Source organism: Pongo abelii, chromosome 20, assembly GCF_028885655.2.
Source record: "Pongo abelii isolate AG06213 chromosome 20, NHGRI_mPonAbe1-v2.0_pri, whole genome shotgun sequence".
NCBI classification, from domain to species: Eukaryota; Metazoa; Chordata; class Mammalia; order Primates; family Hominidae; genus Pongo; species Pongo abelii.
In genome coordinates, this window is record NC_072005.2 from 57863250 (window position 1) to 57888316 (window position 25067).

The 25067-nt window shown below is 44.4% G+C and overlaps 1 protein-coding gene and 2 long non-coding RNA genes across 3 annotated transcripts; 1 reads left to right on the forward strand and 2 right to left on the reverse strand.

The window, feature by feature from the left end:
• Positions 1-9574: 9574 nt before the first annotated feature.
• Positions 9575-12005, reverse strand: LOC129052026 (uncharacterized). Its single transcript, XR_008516717.2, has 2 exons — positions 10564-12005; positions 9575-9825 (listed from the first exon to the last, which is right to left on the reverse strand). It is a non-coding gene; the product is annotated as an uncharacterized LOC129052026 (long non-coding RNA).
• A 1207-nt stretch (positions 12006-13212) lies between these two features.
• SIGLEC14 (sialic acid binding Ig like lectin 14) lies at positions 13213-18830 on the reverse strand. The gene is made up of 7 exons (XM_024237133.3): positions 18727-18830; positions 18260-18643; positions 17785-18063; positions 17486-17539; positions 15785-16042; positions 15540-15675; positions 13213-15400 (listed from the first exon to the last, which is right to left on the reverse strand). The coding sequence occupies exons 1-7, from the start codon at positions 18761-18763 to the stop codon at positions 15358-15360; spliced, it is 1191 nt and encodes a 396-aa protein (XP_024092901.3). The 5' UTR covers positions 18764-18830; the 3' UTR covers positions 13213-15357.
• On the forward strand, positions 18446-21720 carry LOC134760732 (uncharacterized). Its single transcript, XR_010138658.1, has 3 exons — positions 18446-18545; positions 18718-19735; positions 20846-21720. It is a non-coding gene; the product is annotated as an uncharacterized LOC134760732 (long non-coding RNA).
• The last annotated feature ends 3347 nt before the right edge of the window (positions 21721-25067 follow it).

Consider the following 25067-nt stretch of genomic DNA (forward strand, 5'->3'; position numbering starts at 1 on the left):
ATCCTATGTGTGCCAAATTGTGTATTTTTGTATTTTTTTCTAAAGAGTCACAAAGACTCTCTTCTTAACCAAACTTATGAAAGCTCCTCGGAGCCCTTTTTTCAACTAGGCTTTGTCATTGGGACTACCTTGTCCAGCTGTAGCAAGAATCCTGCGAAGACGGTTTTGCAAGACTCTTGATATCTGATCACCTTCACTATCTGATCAAATTCCCTAGCCCTCACCCTTGGTATCTGATCAGGCTGGCCTGCTTTCAGCAAGAATCCTGTTAAGTCAGTTTAGAAAGAATCCCAGTATCTTCAGTGTCTCCTTTTAGTAGTTTTCCATCCACTGACACACACACCCAGCCTCCCTCACCTGCTGCACCATGCTTGTTGGCTATAAACCCCCCTTGTCTTTGCCGTATTCCGAGTTGAACCTGATCTGTCTCCATTATTGCACTAGTCTTTTTTTTAATTGATTTCTGTTTTTTTTTTCTGAGACAGGGTCTCACTGTGTTGTCCCGGCTGGAGTACAGTGGTGCAACCTTAGCTCACTGCAACCTCCCCTTCCCAGGTACAAGTGATTCTCCTATCTCAGCTTCCTGAGTAGCTGGGAGTACAGGTGCATGCCACCATGCCCAGCTTATTTTTGTATTTTTAGTAAAGATGGGGGTTTCACCATGTTGGCCAGGCTGGTCTCGAATGCCTGACCTCAGGTCATTTGCCCGCCTTGCCTCCCAAAGTGCTGGGATTACAGATGAGCCACCATGCCTGGTCTGCACTAGTCTTGATACCTGTCTCAGTCATCCTGAATAGTCAATGCTAACAGGTGTCAGAATAATTTTTTCTTTTTTCTTTTTCTTATTGCAAATTCTGAACTTTATTTCTCATTTGAACTGTGAAAGTAATTCATCATACCGGCTAGTAGGATCTAAAGATAAAGACTCGATTATGTAGGAACATGGCATTTTTATCTTTATATTAAAATCTTTATATTAAATTCCCTCTCCTAAAATACATACTATGGCTTCTGTTTTCACATCAGCCTTAACTAATTAAATCTCAAGAGATGAATAAATGAGCATTGGGTGATTTCAAATCCCTTTATGATACAATTCATAGCCAACTAGAAATTCTCTTTAGAGAATTTCCCAAACAAGATAAAGGGTGTCTTCAGCAAACATCATATACCTAATGAAGTAGCTTCAGGTCCTAGCATAATAAGGCAATAGAAATAAGCAAAAGGTACAGCAATTACAATGAAATTTTAACAGAGGTCTTTATCAATGACATGATTGCGCATATAGAAAAATCCAGGCCAAGCACGGTAGCTCACGCCTGTAATCCCAGCACTTTGGGAGGCCAAGGCAGGAGGATCACGAGGTCAGGAGACCAAGACCATTCTCGCTAACATGATGAAACCCCGTCTCTACTAAAAATACAAAAAATTAGCCGGGCATGGTGGTGGGCGCCTGTAGTCCCAGCTACTTGGGAGGCTGAGGCAGGAGAATGGTGTGAACCTGGGAGGCGGAGCTTGCAGTGAGCAGAGATCACGCCACTGCACTCCAACCTGGGCGACAGAGCGAGACTCTGTCTCAAAAACAAAAAAAAAAAAGAAAAATCCAAAAGTATATACAGACACATTTGAAGCCTTAATAAAATATTTGCAAGACAGCCAGAGATTAATCAAATTACAAAATCAGTTGTCTTTCCACATCACAGTAATAAAAAATGGAATTTTATAAAAGATGCCATTGACAAAAGCTTCAAAAATTATGATATAATTTATCAATATCAAAAATTATGATATAATTTTTGAATATATAGATTCTATCTAACTATTAGAGATGTATCTAACAAAAATATGTATATGTCACCTCTATGGAGGAAATTATAAATCTGTATTCAAGGACATTAAAGATGTAAATAGGCTGGGTGCAGTGGCTCATGCCTGTAATGCCAACACTTTGGGAGGCCGAGGCGTGTGGATCACCTGAGGTCAGGAGTTCGAGACCAGCCTGGCCAACCTCGTGAAACCCCGTCTCTACTAAAAATATAAAAATTAGCTGGGTGTGGTGGCAGGCACCTGTAGTCCCAGCTACTCGGTAGGCCAAGGCAGGAGAATCACTTGAACCTGAGAGATGGAGGTTGCCTTGAGTCGAGATTACACTGTTGCACTCCAGCCTGGGCGACAGAGCGAGACTCCGTCTCAAAAAATAATAATAATAAATAATAAATAAATAAATAAAGATGTAAATAAACTGAAAAAGAGGCCATGTTGATGAGTTTGAGAACAATATTGTATAAATGTCAATTTTACCCAACAATCTACAGCATCAAAGGAATATGTCATACAATCTCCCGGGTGATTTTTGTGCAATTTGATAACTCTATTGTAAAATTTATACTGAAGTAGAAATGTTCAAGTATGGTCAAGGCAACCATGAAGAACAATGAATGGCTCTGCAAGATAAAAAGATGTATCATAACATTACAGAAAATATGACCGTTTCAGACGGAGCACAGTGGCTCACATCTGTAATCCCCACACTTTAGGAGGCCGAGGCAGATGGATCACTTAAGGTCAGGAGTTTGAGAGCAGCCTAACCAACATGGTGAAACCCTGTCTCTACTAAAAAATAACAAAAATTAGCTGGGCATAGTGGCATGTGCCTGTAATCTCAGCTGCTCAAGAGGCTGAGGCACAAGAATTGCTTGAACCCAGGAGGTGGAAGTTGCAGTTAGCTGAGATTGTGCCACTGCATTCCACCCAGGGTGACAGAGTGAGACTGTCTTAAATTTTTAAAAATGTGAGAAAATAGGCCCATTTCAATGGTTCACACCTGTAATACCAGCACTATGGGAGACCGAGGCAGGAAGATTACTTCAGCCCAGGAATTCAAGACCAGTCTGGGCAACATGGTGACACCCCATCTGTACAAAAAACACAAAAAATAGCTTTGCATGGGTGGCTCATGCCTGTAGTCTCAGCTACTTGGGAGGCTGAGGTGGGAGGATCACTTGAGCCCAGGAGGCGGAGGGTGCAGTGAGCCAAGATTGCACCACTGCCCTCCATCCAAGGTGACAGAGTGACAGAGTGAGACCTTGTCTGAAAAAAAAAAATGACAATTATGTATTGACCAAGTGGAACAAAATTGAGTACCTGGAAATAGACCTCAACCACAGGAAACATCAAGTGTGATAGAGGAAGTGGCAAATGATAAATTTTTCTTTTTATTTATTTTGGGTTTTTATTTATTTAATTTTTTTTGAGACAGTGTCTCTGTCACCTAGGATGGAGTACAATGGTGTGATCAGGGCTCACCACAGTATCTATTTCTCTGGGCTCAGGCAATCCTCTCATCTCAGCCTCCCAAATAGCTGGGACTACAGGAATGCACCATTATGCTTGGCTAATTTTTTAATTTTTTGTAGAGACAGGGTCTCACTACGTTGCCCAGGCTGGTCTCAAACCTCTGGGCTCAAGCGGTCCTCCACCTCAACCTCCCAAAGTGTTGGGATTACAGGCATGAGCCACTGGGCCCGGCCAACTTTTCAAAAAATATCTGTGGGCAAAACTTAATGCAATCAAGTTTGCAGTAAGTTTGCAATGAAATTTGACTCCCAGCTTATGCATAAAAGTCAAGTACAGGTAGCTTGAAGGGCTAAATATGACAAAGAAAACAATAGAGCTGTTAGAAAATAATACAGCAGGAAATTACCATGAATTTGAGGTAGGAAAGGATTTCTGAGCAAAACATAAATAACACTATTTTTTTTATTTATTTGCTTATGTTTATTATTTATTTATTATTTTTGAGACAGAGTCTTGCTCTGTCACCCAGGCTGGAGTGCAGTGGCGTGATTTTGGCTCACTGCAACCTCCGCCTCCCAGGTTCAAGTGATTCTCCTGCCTCAGCCTCTGGAGTAGCTGGGACTACAAGCACGCCCCACCACGCCCAGCTAGTTTTTGAATTTTTAGTAGAGATGGGGTTTTACCATGTTGGTCAGGATGGTCTCAATCTCCTGACCTTGTGATCCACCCACCTTGGCCTCCCAAAGTGCTGGGATTACAGGTGTGAGCCACCATGCCCAGCCAATAACACTATTTATAAAGAGAAAGATTGAAAACTTGACCCCTGGCCCAGACACTGAGCTCTACCTCTCTGAGGTCTTGCCTCCACAGGACCTGCACATCCAAAGGTCTTGTCTCCCCAGGACCCTGACATCCTACTCCAGCTCCCATAAGCCATGCTAAGGAGGCTGGTTCTCTCCATGTTTCTCTGGTTTCCAAAGGGGAAAACTGAAGGGCACCTGCAGAGCACCTGAAGCCCAGAAGTAAAGGTGACCACTGAGACAAGGAGTGAGGTAGCAGTCATCGGTCTCAGGTCCCTGAAAGGAGAAGGCAGCACCTTTTTGAGAGAAGGTAATGGGTGTTTCCTCTCCAGTTGGCTCCAGGGTCCCTTCTGAGTGATGAGTAACTCCATGTGTGGTCCCACCCTGGTCTCCACCTCTTGTTGCTCACTCTTGGAGAATTTGTACCCCTGTCACTCTCACAGTGACTCCTTAGGTAAAAGGTTTATGTTATACCACATCCTCTTAAGATATATCTCCCACTAACTCCCATCTGGAATCCCCCAGTACTCAGAGAAGAGTTATTGTCCTGGGACAATAGGAGGTGACATTGATCTTGGGAATTATATTTTTTATTTTCACCCTCTCCTTTGTGATCACTAGAGCACAGTTACCACATGCCTGGCTGCAGTGAGTTTTAGGATTCCAGGATCCCAGGTGTAGGAGAATGTATAAAACATTAGGTCACTTGTTTCCTTGGGTGAGAGACAGAGATACCTGCAGTGCCAGCCCCAAACCCCACCTGGTCCTCTCAAGCATTTGTCCCACTCAACACTACAGGCATCTCTCAAGCTGGAGATCCCAGATCTTGCCCCAGGACAGCTTCATCCCCCCATCCCCCATCCCCCATCCTCTGTGCTGCCTATTAAGTGCAAGAAACAGATGGGGTGAGAGAAGAGGAAATTGCAACCAGAAGCCACAAGATATAGACAGAAGGGCAGAAAAGGAAATTTCCCCACAGCCTCTACCAGGAAAGCTGGGCCCCAAGGGCAAGAAAGAGGCCAGGCTGGCCCACCTCAGGGACACAATGCCCATCCTAATAAAAGTAAAGTAACACAAAATACAGAATTGGGTGAAAGAAGGAAAAAAAGAATTGGGGTAAAGAAATAACCATTTATTCAAGAAGGGCTACAGAGTTTGCCTTAAGAGAGAAGTGTGTATATTTTATCACTACTTTGTTTTCAAATCAAACTGGTGATAATTTTTTTTTGAGGTGAATTTCAGACGACAAAATTACTAGTGGTAATTTTGGATGTATAAACTTTTGAAGGATGAGGTGAAGAGGAAGCTAAAATGATGCTGGATAAAAAAGGAACATGAACATTAAGGCTACCCCTTGTGGAGGATAGAGAAAGCATTTTTAAAAGTTCTGGATTCAGTGGCAATGAAATGAGGATTTGGGGGATGACCTCTTGGACTCAACAACGTGGTGATAGGACACAAAATCCAGTGAAAGACTTTCTGTGGTAGGGATGAATGATGAATTTTTGCAACATGATGTCTAGCATCCAATTTAACCTACTTATCCTGAAGGGCCATTCCTTTCTGCTGCTCTCAAACCTTGAATGAGAGTGCTACCCAAAATATACTTGTACAAAGTGCTGGGAAAGGCAGGAAAGAAGTCTTCATTCTCATGTTTGGGGAAGGGATACCAGCTTGCATATGTCAACCACCCATCACCCCCAGGAACTCTCCCACATATTGTGGTAAGTTGGCAGCTTTAGGTTCTCTGTGATTATTAAGCATGGGAGATCCAGTTAGTTTCTGGGGATCTTAAAATCTGAACAGGATGCAAGATTTAGGAACTACTGCTTCATACCATCAAAACTTAAATCTGCTCTTAAACTCTTGGAAGATATCAGCCTGGTGCAGTACAATTTTAACAAATTCAAAGCAGGAGAGGAGGAGCTGAGAACAAAGTTACAACCTGTGTCTGAGTTGACGGTATGATAAAGTGAGGCAGGAATTATGTGGAGGCAATTATGAAGGACTCCAACTAAGAGAGGTGTGGACTGAGAGAACACTGTGGTAGCTATGAAGTCTTTACTTTAATTGGGCATCCATTGAATAGATATATTTAGCTTGTATTTCTATTATATTTGACTGAAAGTGTTTACAAAAAAAGTTTTATTTTGGTAAAATAATGCATAACACAAATTTTAACATTTTAACCATTTTTAAGTGTGTGGTTCAGTGGCATTGAATATATTCATCTTGTACAACTATCACAACCATCCATCTCCAGAACTTTTTCATCTTTCCAAACTGAATCTGTGTACTCATTAAACACTGACTCTCCATTTCCGTCTCACCCCAGCCCCTGGCAAGCGTCATTCTACTTTCTGTATCTATGCATTTGACTAGGTATCTCATATAAGTAGACTCATATGACATTTGTCCTTTTCTGTCTGGTTTATTTCACCTAGCATAATGTCTTCAAAATAATCCACGTTAAAGCATTTGTTAGAACTTCATTCCATTTTAAAGCTGAATAAGATTTTATTGGATGCATGCTACATTTTGTTTATTCATTTATCCATTGATAGACATTTATGTTGCTTCCATGTTTTGGCTATTGTAAATAATGCTGCTGTGAACATTGGTGTACAAATGTCAGACTCCCTGCTTTCAGTTCTTCTAGGTATCTACTCAGAAGTGGAATTGCTGAATTACATAGTAATTATATGCTTTGTTTTTTGAGGAATTTTCATACCATCTTGCATAGTGACTGCACCATTTTACATCCCACCAGCAATTCACAAGGGTTTCAGTTTCTCCAAATCTTCACCAATATTTGTTATTATCTGTTTTTTTTTTTTTGTTTTTCAATAGTGGTCATTCTAACGTGTATGAAGTGGTATCTCATAGTGGTTTTGATTTGCATTCCTGTAATTATTACTGTTTACAAAATTGTATAAGTATTTATGTGTTGGAAATTACAAATTAGTTTACAATATTTCGATATTTAGAAGTATTAAAATAATATGAACTTGCTCAACTTACCTTTCAAAATGGAAAGATCTAGTACTCCCCTTATGACAGTGATTAACTGGGGATGAACAGGAACTGCCTCTTTTACTTTGCCACACTTTCTATTATGTACTGTGGTGGTCCAAGCTATCTCTTCCAACAAAAATTACCCAAACAATAAAGAGGGGAAAAACATAGGATGGAAAAGATAAATTGTTTTAGTCCATTTGGGCTGCTATAGCAAAATACCTTAGGCTGGGTGATTTATAAACAACAGAAATTTATTTCTCATAGTTCTGGAGGTTGGGAAGTCCAAGATCAAGGTGCCAGTGGATTCAGTGTCTGGAGAGAATTATCTGCTTCCCAGATAGTATCTTTTTGTGGTATCCTCACATGGCAGAAGAGGAAAACACACTTCCTTCTATTTCTTTTATGAGAACACTAATCCCATTCATGAAGGATGGCACCATTATGGGTTAATCACCTCCAAAAAGGCCCCAACCTTCTAATACCATCACCTTGAGGTTTAAGATTTCAACATATAAATTTGGGGAAGACACACATTTCTATTATAGCATAAATAAAGTATATCAAGAGTTAAAGCATATAGAAAAGAAGCAAATATTGCACTCTCTTTGCTACATGCACTTAGGGAAATTAAAAGAAAAATACCTGAAGTTTATAAAAGTTAAATTCATGAAAAAGAATAAAGAAATTATAAAAGCAGCAAGACATAAACAGACATTGCCTTAAGTGGAACCGCAATAAGAAACTGATGACTGAATTGTCATGAGAAACTCACCTGCCCTCCAAAGTGGAATGACATCTCCAAAAGGTTAAAAGAAAAATGCAAAGCTAGAATTCTACATTTTGGAAAATTATCCTTCAAAACAAAAGAGAAGGAGTCGTGCTTTTATTATGAAGGAGTAAGCTCCTAGCAGAGTGAACTCACCACAACAAAACGAAACAAACAAACAAAAATCCTTACAAGTTATAAGCTTTGAATGGGGGAAAAAAAGCTACTTGGGAAATGGGATAAAAGAAAATAGATTCTGGGCAGGAGTCAATATTTGGGGAAAGGGACCAACAAGGAATAAGTAGCTTTATTCCAATGGTAGGTCAGAGCTACAGTGCAGAAAGGGGCTGCTAAAATTCTGATACAACTCCTTCCATCTTTCTGGACTGAGAAACAAGGGATGAAGCCCAGGGCAACTAGGAACACTGAAACAACAGGTGACAATTCTGGAAAGGAGAGAGCTGGGGAAAAGGAACTCCAGCTTCTGAGTATAAATGCTTTCCATGTCTCTGACGACCTCAGAACCATGTATGTGTAGGGCATACCACAAGCACTGCAGGTAAAGATGACAGAATTGCTATGAGACTTGAGCTGTCACCCATCACAGGCAAGGAATAGTCTGCAATTTTACTTGAACCAAATTATTTGCCTGCTTTAAAAAATACTCTTTAAAGTAATATAACTTGTTGCAGAGTCTCCACAATGTAACCTTAAGAACATTTAGGATCCAATCCATAGCGACTCAACATATGAAAACACAGGAAAATAGGACCTACCTGAAGGTAACAACACACAGAAAAGGGGAAAAGTGAAAGGCAATATACAGAGGCCAATGCTGAGATGACCAAGGTGATGGAAAAAACAGACCAGGACTTTAAAGCAGCTACTATAACTATGCTCAAGGAGATAAAGGAAAACATAGTCATAATGAATAAAGATATAGGAAATCTGACCAGTGATATAGAACATATTTATTTTAAAAGAGCAAATGAAAATTTTGAAACTGAAAACTGTGATACAGTATCTAAAATTTTAAAGGAAACAGATAACTGAAGAAAGACCCAGTGAATGTGAAGATAGATCAATGAAAGTTATTCAACCTGAAAAAAAACAGAGAAAAAATATTGAAAATAATAGGGAACAGAGACTCAGGGACCTGTGAGACAATATAAATAAGTCTAACTATTTGTAATTGGAGTCCTGAAGGAAGAGGAAAGACAGAATGGAACAGACAAAAATATTTGAATAAAATGACCAAAACATCCTAAATTTGGTAGAGACATGAAAGAAACCAAAGATTTAAAGCAATCCTTCATAAAAATAATATCCAGCCCCAACAAAATGGATGAAGAAGTACTCAGTTTCATTAGTAAGCGGGCAAACTTAAGTTCAAACCACTAGCAAAATACTATTACATACTCTGCAAATTGGAAAACTTTTAGATATCTGAAGATGTCAAGTGCTGGTAAAGAGTGGAACACTGAAAGACATAAATTGTTCCCATCACCATCTAATAAATTGAAGATATTCATGTGCAGTGAGGCTGCTGCTCATCAGACCTGATGTCTGATCCCCTTGGCATGTAGGCTGTCTGTGGGAGAGGAAGGAACTGGTTCTGGGTTAAGGGTAATTCCTGTGCAACACTAGAGGTCCCCAGCTTCTCTTCATTCTGGAGCCAGATTCATAGACAGAATCTCAGAGCAAAGAAGATATTTATTGTCTGAGTCCTGGGTGAGGGGATTGGAGGCCCAGGATGTATGTGGGGGCAGGACAAGCTGTGGAATGGGGTGGTAAAGAAATCTGAGCCTGAGGGCATTTGGGGTGATGAGCGAGTGAGGCTGGGAAATCCTCTTGGTAACATCCCTAGTTGACTCCCTGTGTCCTGAGGAAGACAGGAGCTTATCCTGGCCTCCAAGCTCTTCTCATCTTGGAGAGTCTCAGCATCTGTAGTGAACACAGAGCTGTGGTTAAGGTTGAGACCAGGGTTGTAGGGGAGGGTCTGGACTCCCCAGGAATGAAAGAGCTATGCCAACTGATGTAGAACAAGGGAAGGCTATAGATTAGAAGAAAGATGATTCCCATGAGAGATTTCTCACCCCAGCAAAGTTAGTACTCAAGGTCAGGAGCCCTCCTGCTGCTCCTTAGAGACAGAGTAAAGATGTGGAAGTGGGGGAGGGACAGGGAGGAGTTGGTGCCAAGATCAAATCCCCACCCACACTACTCAAAGCCCACCCAGGACCCAGGTGATCTGCAACCAGCTCCTAACATTTACCCTGCCCTGATTGGGGGATGAGGGAGTGATGTGCTTCCAGCTGCAGGGAGCTCCAGGATGTTCTGGTCTAAATGAACTTAACCAGATCCTTCCGGCCTTTTCCTGCTGCCCTGACCTAAGCTGAAAACCGAGGACTCTGCCGCTTAGTGACACGTCCATTCCCCAGCCAACATGTTTTGCCTCTCCCAGGGCATGGAGGTCCTGTGATGACAGTGACTCACAGGCCATGCTCAACAGTGTGGTTCTCTGTGTGGTTGCCCCAGCTCCAGGAAATGGCACCTGAACAGTTAGGCTGTTTCTGATCTCCTGGAGAACCAAGGTGAAGGTGAGAATCAAAGTACAGGGCATCTCAGGTCCCCAGGTGGAGAGGATAGGTGATATTCAAGAAAAATTGAGGGTCATGTTCTCACCACGGTTTCTGGCTGGCTACTCTCCATAGCATGAATAGCAGGGGGTCCTCTTGAAGCTGGGCTTTGATGCCTCCTCCAGTCCCCATCTTCTTGCTCTCTCCTTGAGAAGACTTGTACCTGTCAGTCTCACAGCAAGTCTCTTAGGTCCCAGGGTACATCTCACATGAGAACTCCAAGTACCTCTCCATTCCACCTACTTCAACAACCTGAGAGATTCTAGTCCTCAGGGAAATGTTGATTTGAGGGTGTCAAAGAAGTTAGAATCAACTTGGACTCTATTTTGTACATTTGGATCTAGAGTCATTTATAACCACTAGAAAAAAAAGATTGAATTAGTTGCTCACATTTATTCGAGGTTTGTCCCAGACCATTAGCTTAATTGCAGTCATTCTCAGAATTCCAGGTGTAGGAGATGGCATACAGCATGAGGTCACACAGACCCTCCTATTCCATGAAAGAATCTACACCTCTTCTATAGGAAAGACAGAGACCACCAGCAGCTCCAACTCAATCTCCACTTGTATTCCTCACCCCCGTTCTGTGCCCCCCATTCCACTCAATAGTAAGAACTTATTGTCAAATGATAGTAAGAAAATATTAAAATCAATCAGATATATGAAATGTACAACTGGTTACTTTCAATGAAGTGACAATAATGATGAAGATGATATAACAAAAGAAACTATAAATCAGAAGACAATGGAGTGATATCTTTAAAGTAGCATCCAGATTTCCATACCAGACTAAGAATTCTATAAAAATTAAATTAAAATAGTATTTCATGTTAAAAAAACAAACAGAGTTGAGCTCCAGTAGACTTGCAGTATAAACAAAAGTAAGTTCTTCAGTCTAAAAAGAAATAATTTTTGATAGAAGTCTTGAATTTCATGAGTGAATCATGACCATGTAGGTAATTTTTAACAATCATCATTGTTTAAATCAAACTATAATATTCTATGAAGTTGATAACATTTATAGATGTAAAATATAGGATAATAAAAAACGGTGGGAGAAATGGTATATGTATCTGAAGATATAGTTGTTTGTATTATTCAAGAGATAAAAATACTGATGTATGAAAGATTGCAATATGTCAAGGATGCATATTTTAGTAACTAGGCAACTATAAAAGAAAGTAATAAAAGACTAATAAAAATTAAGAGGAGAAGACCAGGCATGGTGGCTCATGCCTGTAATCCCAATACTTTGGGAGGCCGAGACGGGCAGATCACGAGGTCAGGAGTTCGAGACCAGCCTGACCAACATGGTGAAACTCCGTCTCTACTAAAAAATACAAAAATTAGCTGGGTGTGGTGGCGCTCACCTGTAATCCCAGCTACTCAGGAGGCTGAGGCAGGAGAATCACTTGAACCTGGGAGGCGGATGTTGCAGTGAGCCAAGATCGCACCACTGCAATCCAGCCTGGTGACAGAGCATGACTTTATCTTAAAAAAAAATAAAATAAAATAAAATAAAATAGTGTGAATTTTATGGTATGTGGATTATATCTCAATAGAGCTGTTAAAAAAAAAAAACCACAGTCAATATGGCCAGTTACAGTGGCTCATGCCTGTCATCCCCAGCACTTTGGGATACTAAGGTGGGAGGCTCACTTGAGCCCAAGAATTCAAGGTTACCGTGAGCTGTGATTGCACCACTGCACGCCAACCTGAGCTACAGAGCAAAACCTTGTCTCAGAAACAAAAAAATCACAGTAAATAAATTGAAACAGAATACTAAAATATGTTTGAATAATCCCAAAACAGGGCAGGAAAATGGTAAAATAAAATAAAATAAAATAAATAATAAAAAAAGAAAAATAGTAGTAATAAAATGGTAGACCTAAATTCAAGCATATCAATAATAACATTAAATGCAAATACTCTAAAAAAATTAGAGATTGTCAGAATGAATTAAAATTAAAAGTGTGACCCATATATATGCTTTCTAAAAAGCTCACCTCAAATATAATGAGGTGAGGCTAGGACTTAAAGGATGTGAAAATGCATACTATGCAACTACTAGTCAAAAGAAAACTGGAATGGCTATGTTAATAGCAGATGAAGTACACTTAAGAGCAAAGAAAATTACCAGGAACAAAAAGTGATGTTACATAATGTAAAACAGTTGATTCAGCCAACCGCAGTGGCTCACGCCTGTAATCCCAGCACTTTGGGAGGCCGAGGCGGGTGGATCACCTGAAGTCAGGAGTTCAGGACCAGCTTGACTAACATGGTGAAACCCCGTCTCTACTAAATACAAAAAAAACTAGCCAGGCATGGTGGTGCATGCCTGTAATCCGAGCTACTTGGGAGGCTGAGGCAGGAGAATCACTTGTACCTGGGAGGTGGAGGTTGCAGTGAGCCAAGATCGCGCCATTGCCCTCCAGCCTGGGCAAAAAGAGCGAAACTCCATCTCAAAAAAAAATTTTTTTTTAAGTTGATTCTTTAAGAAGACATGAGAATTCTTAATAGGTATGCACCTAATGACGGAGTTTAAAAATACATGAGGCAAAAACTGATGAAACTGAGAGGAGAAACTGACAAATCCAACATTATGATCAGAGACTTCAACATTCCTCTCTCAGTAATAGACTGAGTTAGTAGACAAAAAAGTTACCAGATATAAAAGTGAACACCATCGAACAACTATGTCTAATTGCCATTTAATATTCGTCCCATAACAGGGCAATACACATTCTTTCTAAGCACACATGCAGCATTCACCAAGACAGACCAGTGTCATAAAGTAAACTTAACCAATATAAAAGACTCTCACTGTTGGTGAAAGTGAAAATTAGTTCAGCCATTGTGGAAGACAGTGTGGCGATTCCTCAAAGACCTAAACACAGAAATACCATTTGACTCAGCAATCCCATTCCTGGGTATATACCCAAAGGAATATAAATCATTCTATTACAGACACATGCATGCATACGTTCATTGCAGCGCTATTCACAATAGCAACGACATGGAATCAACCTAAATGCCTATCAGTGGTAGACTGGATAGAGAAAATGTGGTACATACACACCATGGAATACTAAGCAGCCATAAAAAATAATGAGATTATGTCCTTTGCAGGGACATGGGTGGAGCTGGAGACCATTATCCTCAGCAAACTAACACAAGAAGAGAAAACCAAATACCACAGGTTCTCACTTATAAGTGGGAGCTAAATGATGAGAACACATGGATACATAGAGGTGAGCAACACACACTGGGGCCTTTCAAAGGGTGGAAGGCGGGAGGAGGGAGAGGATGAGGAAAATAACTAATGGGTACTAGGCTTAATATCTGGGTGATGCAATAATCTGTACAACAAACTCCCATGACACTTTACCTATGTAACAAACCTGCACTTGTACCCCCTGAGCTTAAAAGTTAAAAAAAAATCATATCAAGTATGTGTACTTATTAAAATGTAACTAAAAAAGAAAGTAGTAACAATTTGTTTAAAAATAAAAAACCAGTAAAATCTGCAATCACTTAGAAATTAAACAACACACTTCTAAGCAATCCATGAATTAAAAGGAAATCTCAGGGGAAAGAAGGAAATATTTTGAACTAATATAAAAATACAACATAACAAAATTTTTGTGGTGCAGCAAAAGTGGTGATTAAAGGGAAAATGCAGAACCAGTGGATACAGAAGGCTGACTGTACGATATTAAAAGCCAAAAAAACCCACTAAAACCAAGAATGAGCTATTGATACGTGTAACAACATGGATAAACTGGGAAAACCACACTGAAAAAATGAAAGCAGACCCTAAAGCAAATATGTTTGGTTCCAGTTATACGATGCACAGAACCTGACAATACAGGTATTGCCTTCTGTATATGGACAAAAGGAGAATCACTTGAATCTGGGAGGCAGAAGTTGCAGTGAGCTGAGATTTTGCCATTGCACTCCAGCCTGGGCAACAAGACAGAAACTCTGTCTCAAAAAAAAAAAAAAAACATAATTTTTGTCTACAAACTCTCACGGAGGTATTAAAGAGTAAAATCAATTATGTTGTATTGTTTCATAAAAGTTTTACTTATTTTATAATAATTGTATTGGATAATAATCACAATGAGGTAGAGTTTTAACAGGAAAACAAATGCTGCCTGTCTGTGCCTATATGGATAGGGAAGCTGAGGAGACCAGAAATTCAAGTGTTAAGAAGGTAACTTTTGGTGGCCTGGCAAGGTGGCTTATACCTGTAATCCCAGCACTTTGGGAGGCCAGTGCAGTGGATTGCTTGAGGTCAGGAGTTCGAGACCTGGCCAACATGGTAAAACCCCATCTCTACTAAAATACAAAAAAAAAAAAAATTAGCTGGGTGTGATGGCAGGCACCTGTAATCCCAGCTACTAGGGAGGCTGAGGCAGGAGAATTGCTTGAACCCCAGAAGTGGAGGTTGCAGTGAACAGAGATTGTGCCACTGAACTCCAGCCTGGGCAACAGAGCGAGACTCTGTCTCAAAAAAAAAAAAAAAAAAAGGTAACTTTTGGGTAATGGGTAATGGGGGTATAAGACCAAAAGTACATTCCCTTCACAGGGCTGGAGATGGAGGATGGAGAGGGAAGAGAAGGGGGGTGGGGAGGGGATGGGGTGCAGATGGGGATGCAGGTATGGTGGGGCAAGACTCACAAGCAGAGGGGGATAAGTAGAAGGGGCATGCGGCAGGAAGGAAAAGAGGGGTAGTCAGTGGGATGTGAGCTTCCAGAAAGAAGCTGACAGTGATGTCCTGCATCTGTCCCGCAGGGCTGTGTGTCCACACCTCAGTTCTGTCTTGAGCAGGAGGGGCTCAGCCAGGCCTCTCAGCCCTGCTCCGCTGGGGGCCTCCACACCTGCAGAGCCAACATGGGCCTCAGATCAGCACCAGCCACTTCAGTTCTGGTTCCAGGTGGGGCTGAGCTGTCCTGCCCCAGGACAGCTCAGCCCCACCTGGAACTCAGGAGCTTCCTGGAGACAGGCAGGCCTGCTCACCTGGTATAGTAGATCCAAGTGAGGCCGTAGGTGAGGAGGAAGCCAGCCCCCATGAGAGCCCCCCTGATCAGAGTGAGGACAAGGGGCCAGGAGCCCTGCTGTTTCTCAGTTACACATATGCAGGAAGAGGAGCTTCCTGGGGGAAAGGAGAAGAAGGTAAGGTGCTGTTACCAGGCCTCAGTCCCTCCCTCCAACCTGAATACCTCACCGGGCTGTCTACCCTCAGCACCTGTCCTGCAACTCACTCTGCACAGAAAGGATGAAGGACAGGTGCTGGGAGCCCAGTGGGTGCTGAACCTGGCAGGTGAATTCCCCTCCCTCTGTAGCTCCTATGTTGGGCAGCTCCAGGATCCCAGACACTGAGGTCTGGGAAGGATTGAGGGCTTTTCCCTCCCGGAACCAGCTCAGTGAGGCAGGGGGATTGCTGTCAACTGTGCAGGCGAGGAACAGGGACTGGCCCTCCAGGATGGGCACCAACATGCCATTGCTCAGGATCCGCAGGGCTGGGATAGAGAAGCACAGCCAGGTGAGTGGAGCTGGGAGGCCCAAATCTCCCTCACTCCTCCCACTGAGCTGCAAGAAGAAAGACAAGACTGTGTGGTGAGTGCTGAGAATGGACTAGTCATGGGTGAAGGGGTGAGGACTTGGTGATCAGGTCAGGCTACAGGAAAGAAGGTGGCTGAGCTGAGAAAAGACGGATGAGGAGGAGTTCTCACATTAAGGAGAAGTGGATGGGCAGCTTAGGTGCAGATGTGGCAAGAACTGAGACAGGCAGAAGAGGAAAGAGGCATCTATATCTGCAACCTGGCAGGGAGGACCCAGAGTTCCCAAGACACGATAATGGAGGTAGAAGAAGCAGGCTCAGATCTTTTGGAGCATTGGGTGCCAGATTGAGGGCCTTGGGCTTTATCCTGGAAAGCAGTAGGGGGCTATAAGCAAGGGAAACAGAGTTAGCACTGGATCTAGAAAGATCCTGCTGGAGCCAAGTAGGTCCCCGACTGGAGGGAAGTGGGATGGGACGCAGGGAGGCTGGGAGGAGGCTGGGGCAATGGGCCAGGGTTGAGCACGATACTTGAGCTGGGCCTGGAACCAAGGGGATGAGGAGGGAAGTGATGATTGGTGAAGTAAAGGTGTTAAGACTTGTGGACTCACGGAGAAGCTGATGAGACAGGGTGCTGTCTAGAGCGATGTCCAGAACAGCCCTGGGATCAACAGGGAAGGAGGAGCTGAGAAGCATCTGCGGGAGGCAGCTAAATGTGCAGATCTGTGTCTCAGAGAAAGGGCTGGATATAAAGTTGTGGGAGGCATCAGGACAGGGTCAAGGAGAGATCAGATCACTCAGGAATGTGGAGGGCAAGAACAGGGTTCTGGGACAGAGCTATGGGAGGTGGGAAAGTCGAAGGCTCCCAAAAAGGACGATCAGATAGAGATGAAGCAGGGCGTGCATCAGAGGACATGGGGGCAGGCAGAAATTCAAGAAAAGGGAACAGCGTGTCCTGAGTACTCAAACTCACAGAGACAGAAAAGTAGAATGGTGACTGCCTGGTGGCAGGAGGGGGAAGTGGAAAGTCGCTGTTCAGTGGGTACAAAGTTTCAGTTTTGCAAGATAAAAGGAGCTCTGCAGTTTGGTTTTGCAACAATGTGAACACACTTAACACTGTTGAATTCTATTCTTTAAAATGGCTAAGATGACAAATTTTGTGCTATGTGTATTTTCTCACAATGAAAAAATAAATCTGAAAAAGAGAGCAGAGAAAAGGGAGAAGCCAAAAGAAATACTAGGTCTGTTCGTGCAAGATCTTAGTGACTGGGATTGGGGGATTGCGGGCAGGAGGGACCCAGACCCAGGGGCTGAGGGGTGAGGGAGGGTCTCCTCTCCCAGTGCTGAACCCTGAGCTAATAGAAGTCTCCCATCACAGCCCCAGAGGGAAGAGGGTCTTTCCTACCTGTGCCTGTGCCATTTCTGAAGAAGATGCTGATGGCGAGGTTCTGTGGAGCATCTGGGATAGAAAGATACAGCCCCAGCTTCAGAGGTGACAAGAGGGATGGGCATGGGCCCAAGAGGGACCCAAGGAGGGGTCACAGAAACCCACCAGGTGGGGACGGCTGTCCTTCCTGCCCACACACGAGTTTTCCCTGGTTATCATAATCTTTCTCTCTCCTCTTCTACACACACACCACACACACACACACCCCTTACTCCCACTGCCCTTGGGGACTCATCTGGGTCCCCAGCACCACTCACAGGAGACATTGAGCTGGACAGTTCTCTCCGTGGTCACCTGAGCTCCTTGGCGTTTCACCTGACAGGTGAGGTTGGTGCCGTGGTCCTCGGGCCTCGGGGTGAGGGTGACCTCCGAGGAGCGGGTGGTCTCTGGGTCCAGGGTGCTGAGGGCATTCCCCGTCCAGGAGAATGTGAGAGGTCGTCCCGCTTCACAGGATCCTGGAAGGCTGCAGCTCAGCCTTGTGGGGCGGCCGGACTCCAGAGGCTCCAGAAAGTGGATATCGGGTTTCTCTATCAGGGCTGAGGAGGAGACAGGGAGATACCTGGGCCCCAGGGCCTTGAGGACGTACGGTGTGACCCCGAGAGTGGCCAGGCCTCAGGCCCCGACCTGCCCCAAGTCTTACACCTCCTCCAGCCGCCCCTGCCCAAGCCCTGTCCCTGTTCTCATACGGGGGTCTCCACGTCCCGGGGTCCTCTCCTAGGGCCTCTGCCATACCTGTCACCTCCAAGTTCAGCTTATTCTGTTGGTAGCTGTGTCTTACATCATTTCCTCTCTCCATGTAGAAGAAATAGCTTCCCGTGTCCCGCATTCTGGCATCTCCAATGCTCAGTGAGCAGTTCTTCTTCCAGACGTCCCCAAGGAGGCGGAATCGGCCCCGTGTCTCTGGCTTCACTCCTCTGCCTGGGTCGTTTGTGGCCACAGCCTGACTGTAGTATTGGCTCTCCCCGTCCCGGAACCAGTAGACGTAGAGTGGGGGAGAGGAATACCAGGAACTCCAGGGGTAAGAGAAGGAGCAGGGCACAAAGACGCACAGGCCCTCCTGCACCGTCACCGACTTCTGCACTTGCAGCTCGTACCCTGGCTCCTCCTGCGGGGACCCTAGTGGGGCACAGAGGCTCAGCTGCAGCTCCAGCGCCCCCTTCTCACCCCCGTGCCTGTCCCTCCTCCCTCAGCTCACTCACCCCCCCACAGCAGGGGCAGCAGCAGCAGGGGCAGCATGTCTCCATCCGCCAGGGCCCCAGCCCGGTCCCAGGTCCCGCTGTCAGGGAAGGAAATGCTCCAAATGTCCAAATGTGGGGTGGGGCTGAGGAAGCCCCGACAGGAAGCCGGAGGGTGAGTGAGAGCTGCGGCCGCGCACAGAAGGGGAACTTGGGCATCACGTGTGCTGTCGGGGTGAGGCGGCAGCTGGGAAGCCATCTTGCTCCCACCCCCACTGGACGCCGCAGGTGAAGATACTGAGGCCCCCAGAGGGGCTTGTCCAGACTTGTGAGTCTAGACTCCTGAGGTCCCCAGGTCCCATAGCTGCAGCACTTTCCTTATGCACCTTTGTCTACACAGGAAGGAGAACAGCACCTGGCCGTCTCCCTGGGAGTCAGGGCCTCTGGCCCCTCAGCGAAATGGGAGAACGAATTCGTTATGACATGATAGGAGCTGTGGTGAGGGAAGCACAGGGTGGGGGTTTCAGGTGGGGAAGACTTTCCTCTTTCCAGACGGAAGGCAAGTTCTCAGGGACAAACACATCAGGTGGACATGACCGGGTCCTTAGCAGTCAAGAGAGATGTGGTCCCCACCACCCCTTGGATTTGGGTCCCTCATCTCATCATTGTCCTTGTTCCAGACAGCGTCAGACTCCAGCCCTGGTGTTGACAGCCAGGTGAGGCTTGAGAGCCAGGCATTTGAAATGTGGAAGTTGAGGACGTGGAATACCAAGTGTGAACCCAGACCCCTCACCTACCGGCTGTTGAACTTTACAGAAGTTACCTACCCTCTCTGTGCCTCAGTTTGCTCGGCTGAAAAATACAGACAATAATAGAATTGCTGTGTGGGGATTCAGTGAGGTCTCATGTGTAAAGTGCTTAGGACAGTGTCTGGCCCTGAGAATTCACTCTTTCAACTGATGCTTCATGAGCACCAGGCCCCCTGTTTTAGAAGCTAGAGATACAGCAAAGGATAAACTCTTAGGATGAGAAGGTAAGTCAAAAATCCTAGTGAGGGCTCCTCTGGGCACACTGCTTATGGATACCCTGCTCCACGAAGAACAGTAAAAAAAGAAGGCCAGGCACGGTGGCTCACGCCTGTAATCCCAGCACTTTGGGAGTCTGAGGCAGGCGGATCATGAGGTCAGGAGATCAAGACCGTCCTGGCTAACATGGTGAAACCTCGTCTCTACTAAAAATACAAAAAATTAGCCGGGCATGGTGGCAGGCGCCTGTAGTCCCAGCTACTGGGGAGGCTGAGGCAGGAGGATGGCGTAACCCAGGAGGTGGAGCTTGCAGTGAGCGGAGATCGCACCACTGCACTCCAGCCTGGGTGACAGAGTGAGATTCCGTCTCAAAAAAAAGAAAAAGAAAAAGAGAAAAAGTTAAAATAATAAAAATCCTAGAGGGAAGACAAACATTTAATATGAAATTAAAATACACAGTCTGCTAAAGAATAATATATTCTAAGAGAAAATAAAAACGGGAACACAGAAGAGGAATCAGTGAGGACTGATAATTTTTTTTTTTTTTTTTTTTTTTTTTTTTGAGACGGAGTTTCTCTCTTGTTGCCCAGGCTGGAGCGCAATGGCGTGATCTCAGCTCACCAAACCTCTGCCTCCCAGGTTCAAGTGATTCTGCTGCCTCAGCCTCTCAAGTAGCTGGGATTACAGGCATGCGCCACCACACCTGGCTAATTTTGTATTTTTAGTAGAGATAGGTTTCTCCATGTTGGTCAAGCTGGGCTTGAACTCCCGACCTCAGGTGATCTACCCATCTCAGCCTCCCACAGTGTTGGTATGACAGGCGTGATGATAAAATTTTTTACAACACGGCTTGGGGGGCCACTTGGAGGAGATGACATTTGAGTAAAGATGCGAAGGGCTTGTGGGAATGAGTCCACTGGTATCCATTCCAAGGGAACCGCACATTTAAAAGTCCCAAGGTAGGAACACACGTGGTGTGCTTGGAAAATAGCCATATGCCAGCATCGAGGGGTGATCAGTGGGGAAGATGGTAGGAGGGTAGTTCTGGGAGGTGTCCTGGGTCTGATCATGAAGAGATTTGGGAGCTCTCATAAGAAGTTCACTTTTTTCTTGTCCAGCTGGAACCATGGAGGGTGTCAAAGAGAGGAAGAAGAAAAAGAAGGTTCCTGCTGTGCCAGAAACCCTTAAAAAAAAGTGAAGGAATTTCACAGAGCTGAAGATCAAGCGCCTGAGAAGGAAGTTTGCCTAAAAGATGCTTTGAAAGGCAAGGAAGAAGCTTTTCTAGGAAAAAGCAAAGCGCTATCACAAGGAATATAGGCAGATGGACAGAACTGAAATTTGAATGCAAGAAAGGCAAGAAAAGCTGGCAACTTCTATGCACCTGCAGAACCCAAATTGGCCTTTGTCATCAGAATCTGAGGGGTCAATGGCAGGAGCCCAAACATCCGAAAGGTGTTGCAGCTTCTTCGCCATCATCAACTCTCCAATGGAACCTTTGTGAAGCTCAACAAAGCATCAATTAACAGGCTGAGGATTGCAGAACCACATATCGCATGGGGGTACCCAAACCTGAAGTCAGTAAATGAACTAACCTACAAGCGTGGTTACGACAAAATCAATAAGAAGCAAATTGCTTTGACAGATAACACTTTGATTGCTTGATAAATATGTAAATATAGCATCATCTGCTATATGAGGATCCAATTCATGGGACCTGTACTGCTGGAAAATGATTTGAAGAAATAACTTCTCGTAGCCCTTCAAATTATCCTCTCCACAAGGTAGAATGAGGAAAGAGACAACCCCTTTTGCAGAAGGTGGAGATGCTGGCAACAAGGAGGACTAGATCAATAGGCTTCTTAGAAGAACAAACTAAGGTGTCTACCATGATTTATTTTTCTAATCTGGTCAGTTAATAAACAGTATCTACTTTCAAACTGAAAACAAAAACCTGACTTTTGCTGAGTGTATTAGCCAGGGTTCTCCAGAGAAACAGAATCAACGGGGTGTGTCTGTGTGTGTGTGTGTGTGTGTGTGTGTGTTTATTATAAGGAATTGACTCACACAATTATGGAAGCAGAAAAGTCCCAAGATCCTCAGCTGGCAAGCTGGAGACCTGGGAGAACTGACGGTGTAGCTCCAGTCCACAAGCTTCCAGGCTGGATATCCAGGAAGAGCCAAAGTTTCAGCTCAAGTCCAAAGGCAGGAGGAAACTCAGGTCCCAGCTTGCAGGTAGTCAGGCAAAAGGAGTTCCCCTTACTCATAGGAGGGCCAGGCTTTTTGCTCTATCCAGGCCTTCAACCGATTGGTTAAGGCTCACCCACCCTGAGGAGGGCAATCCACTTTACTGAAATTCTACTGATTTAAATGTTAATCTCATCCCAAAACACCCTCATAGGAACACCCAGAATAGTATTTGAGCAAATGCCAGGGCACTTTATGGCCCTGTCAAGTGGAGACCTAAAATTAACCATCACACTGAGCAAATTGTGAAGACAGGGGTTGAACAGAGAAGGGGCAGGATTTTATTTGTTTTTACCTGATCACTCTGCTTGCTTTCCTGAGACTAGACTCTGCTGAGCCATTGCAATGCTTGGGATGTGAGAGGAGGGTGCTCAGGTCTGCAAGGACACAGTGGAGGTGGTGAGAAGAGGGGGAGTTAACAGTATTTGTCAACAGATTGGACACACATAGGAAGAGAAAGGAAAGGGCCACAGATAATGCCTGTTTTTGACCCGAGATTTTGCAGGCTTGAAGCTGCCATTGAGAGAAGAGGAAAAGACTTCAAGAGAAGAATCAGGAGCTCAGCTTGGGGCATGTTGGGTTAGATGTGCTTATTAGACATACAAGTGGAAGGAAAAGGAAAGGGGTTAGATCTGTGGGTCTGGAATTTAGGAAAAATAGGAAAAAGTTCTGGCTGGAGACAAAAGTGGGGTCATTCATGTTCAAAGAGTGTCTGTAGTCATGAGCCTGAGTGACATCACAAAGAGCATGAGTTTATTTATTTATTTATTTATTTATTTATTTATTTAAGACATGGTCTAGCTGTCACCCAGGCTGGAGTGCAGTGGTGCCGTCATAGCTCACTGCAGCCTCAACTTCCCAGGCTCAAGCAATCATCTCACCTCAGCCACTTGAGTAGCTGGGACTACGTGTGCACATCACCACGCCTAACTAATTTTTTTTTTAAGTAGAGACGAAGGTTCCACTATGTGACCCAGGCTGGTCTTGAACTCCTGGGCTCCAGTGGTCCTCCTGCCCTGGCCTCCGAAAGTGCTGGGATTATAGGTGTGAGCCACCATGCCTGGCCAGGGCATGAGTTCAAGTGAAAAAGGGACAGAGACCATCTCCAGGGCTTCCATGATCTGGATATCAGACCCACTTTCCCACTGAAAATGACTAAAAATACAGGGAAGATTATTAACACAAATCTTCTGAAAACCATGGAAGGGCTGACAAGAGAGAAAAGAATTTACAGTCAAAACTGCAGGAGATGGCGGGAACCAAGAGAGGGAATCAGAGCGCCAAAGTCACATGTGCCCTCTGGGAATTTTGAATGTGGGGAACTTGAATTTGGGGTTTCCTAGACCTGAGGATCAGAGTCAGACTATGCACCAGGTGTAGGGGAAGTGCACGGTTCGTGGTCACTCGTTCTTTCTGCACACCCCCAGGCTCTGTCTAGGGAAATGAAACTCAAGTGCAGCCAACCCCACTCTCTGCCCCCATCCACCCTCTGACTGCTGCCCCAGTCAATGGCAGGAAGGCCAGAAGCATCTCTAGGCTGGAGGAGACCCAAGTCCCTGCCCTGGAATCACCTCATTCTCTAACCCCATACTCTGATTCATCTTCTAGGAGCGGGAATGCAGAAGAGATAAGTGAGCGGGAAGGAAGTTGCATTCAGAAGACACAACACGTAGACATAAGCACTCTGATTCAGTAGAAGAGGAAGTTTCCCCATGATGTCTCCAGCTTGGGTCCCCAGCCACCCTTCTGAGAGTTTCTGAGTTGATGTGGAAATACCAACACAACACCACGCTCTTGGTGTCAGATCTCCAGCTCCAATGCTGAGTCCAATGTACAAATCTTGTAACCCTTGGCAGACTTGCCTTCATCTTCACTTCCTCCTCTACACTTTTAGGTTTTCCAAGTTTGAGGGAAAGGCAGAGGTCTCCGATGGCTCTGATCTCCTATGCAGTGGTGTTATTATTTGTTTGCTTGCTTATTTGTTGACTGCCCACAACCCAGTTCTTCACCCTTAGCCCTATTTTATTTTCCTCTGGAGAACTACCACTGTCAGCCCCATCCCTCGCTTCAGTGGGGAGTCTGTGAATTGTGCAGGGAGCACTGTCCAATCGACATAGCTCATCACCAGCAATGCTGCAGCCAATTTTAAGAACAAGCCTGTGTCCAATTGCCTCCAAAGAATCCAAGTTCCAGGATTTTTGCCACACCTTCAGGAAAAATAGCTGTTCAGTTTCTCCTGGCATCTCTGAGTGGAAGAAATGTAAGCCTGGAGCTGCCTGAGAACAAAGTCAACAGAGGAAGGAAGAACTCTAGGGTTAACAAATAAAGAAAAAGGATTTTAGAGACATCAACCAACTCTGGAACCTGCTGTGCCTGAAGCCAGTGTACTTCAGGACTTTTCGGCTAAGTGGGCCAATGCTTGGCTTTTATTTCCCAATAGGCCCATTTGAGCTAGATTGATCTTGCTTGCACCCCAAAGAGTTCTTCCTGATATAACCTCTCCCCTAACCACTGTGTTCCACATCCCCTCACCTACTCTGCATCAGACCCTGAAGCTGCCAAAAACCTCCCTGTGAGACTTGACCTCAATTTCAGAGTTCACAACCCTTCCATGGACTTCTGGGAAAGATGCTGACATATGCCCCTCCCTTTTAACAAGACCCTCTGTGATGTCCATCAACATAAAGTCAATTACCAGGCCTGGTGGCATGTGCCTATAGTCCCAGCTGTTCTGAAGGCTAAGGTGGAAGGATTGCTTGAGCCTAGGAGTTCAAGATCAGCCTGGGCAACGTAATGAGACTCTGTCTCTACAAAAAATTTACAAATGAGGATTAATAACCAGAATATGTAAGGAGCTCAAACAACTCTAGGACAAAATTTAATAATCCAACCAAAAACTGGGCAAAAGATCTGAACAGATATTTCTCAATAGAAGACGTACAAATGGCAAACAGGTATATGAAAAGGTACTTGGCATCATTGATAATCAGAGAAATACAAATCAAAATTACAATGAGATATCATCTCATCCCAGGTAAAATGGCTTATATCTAAAAGACAGGCAATAACAAATTCTGGCGAGGGTGTAGAGAAAAG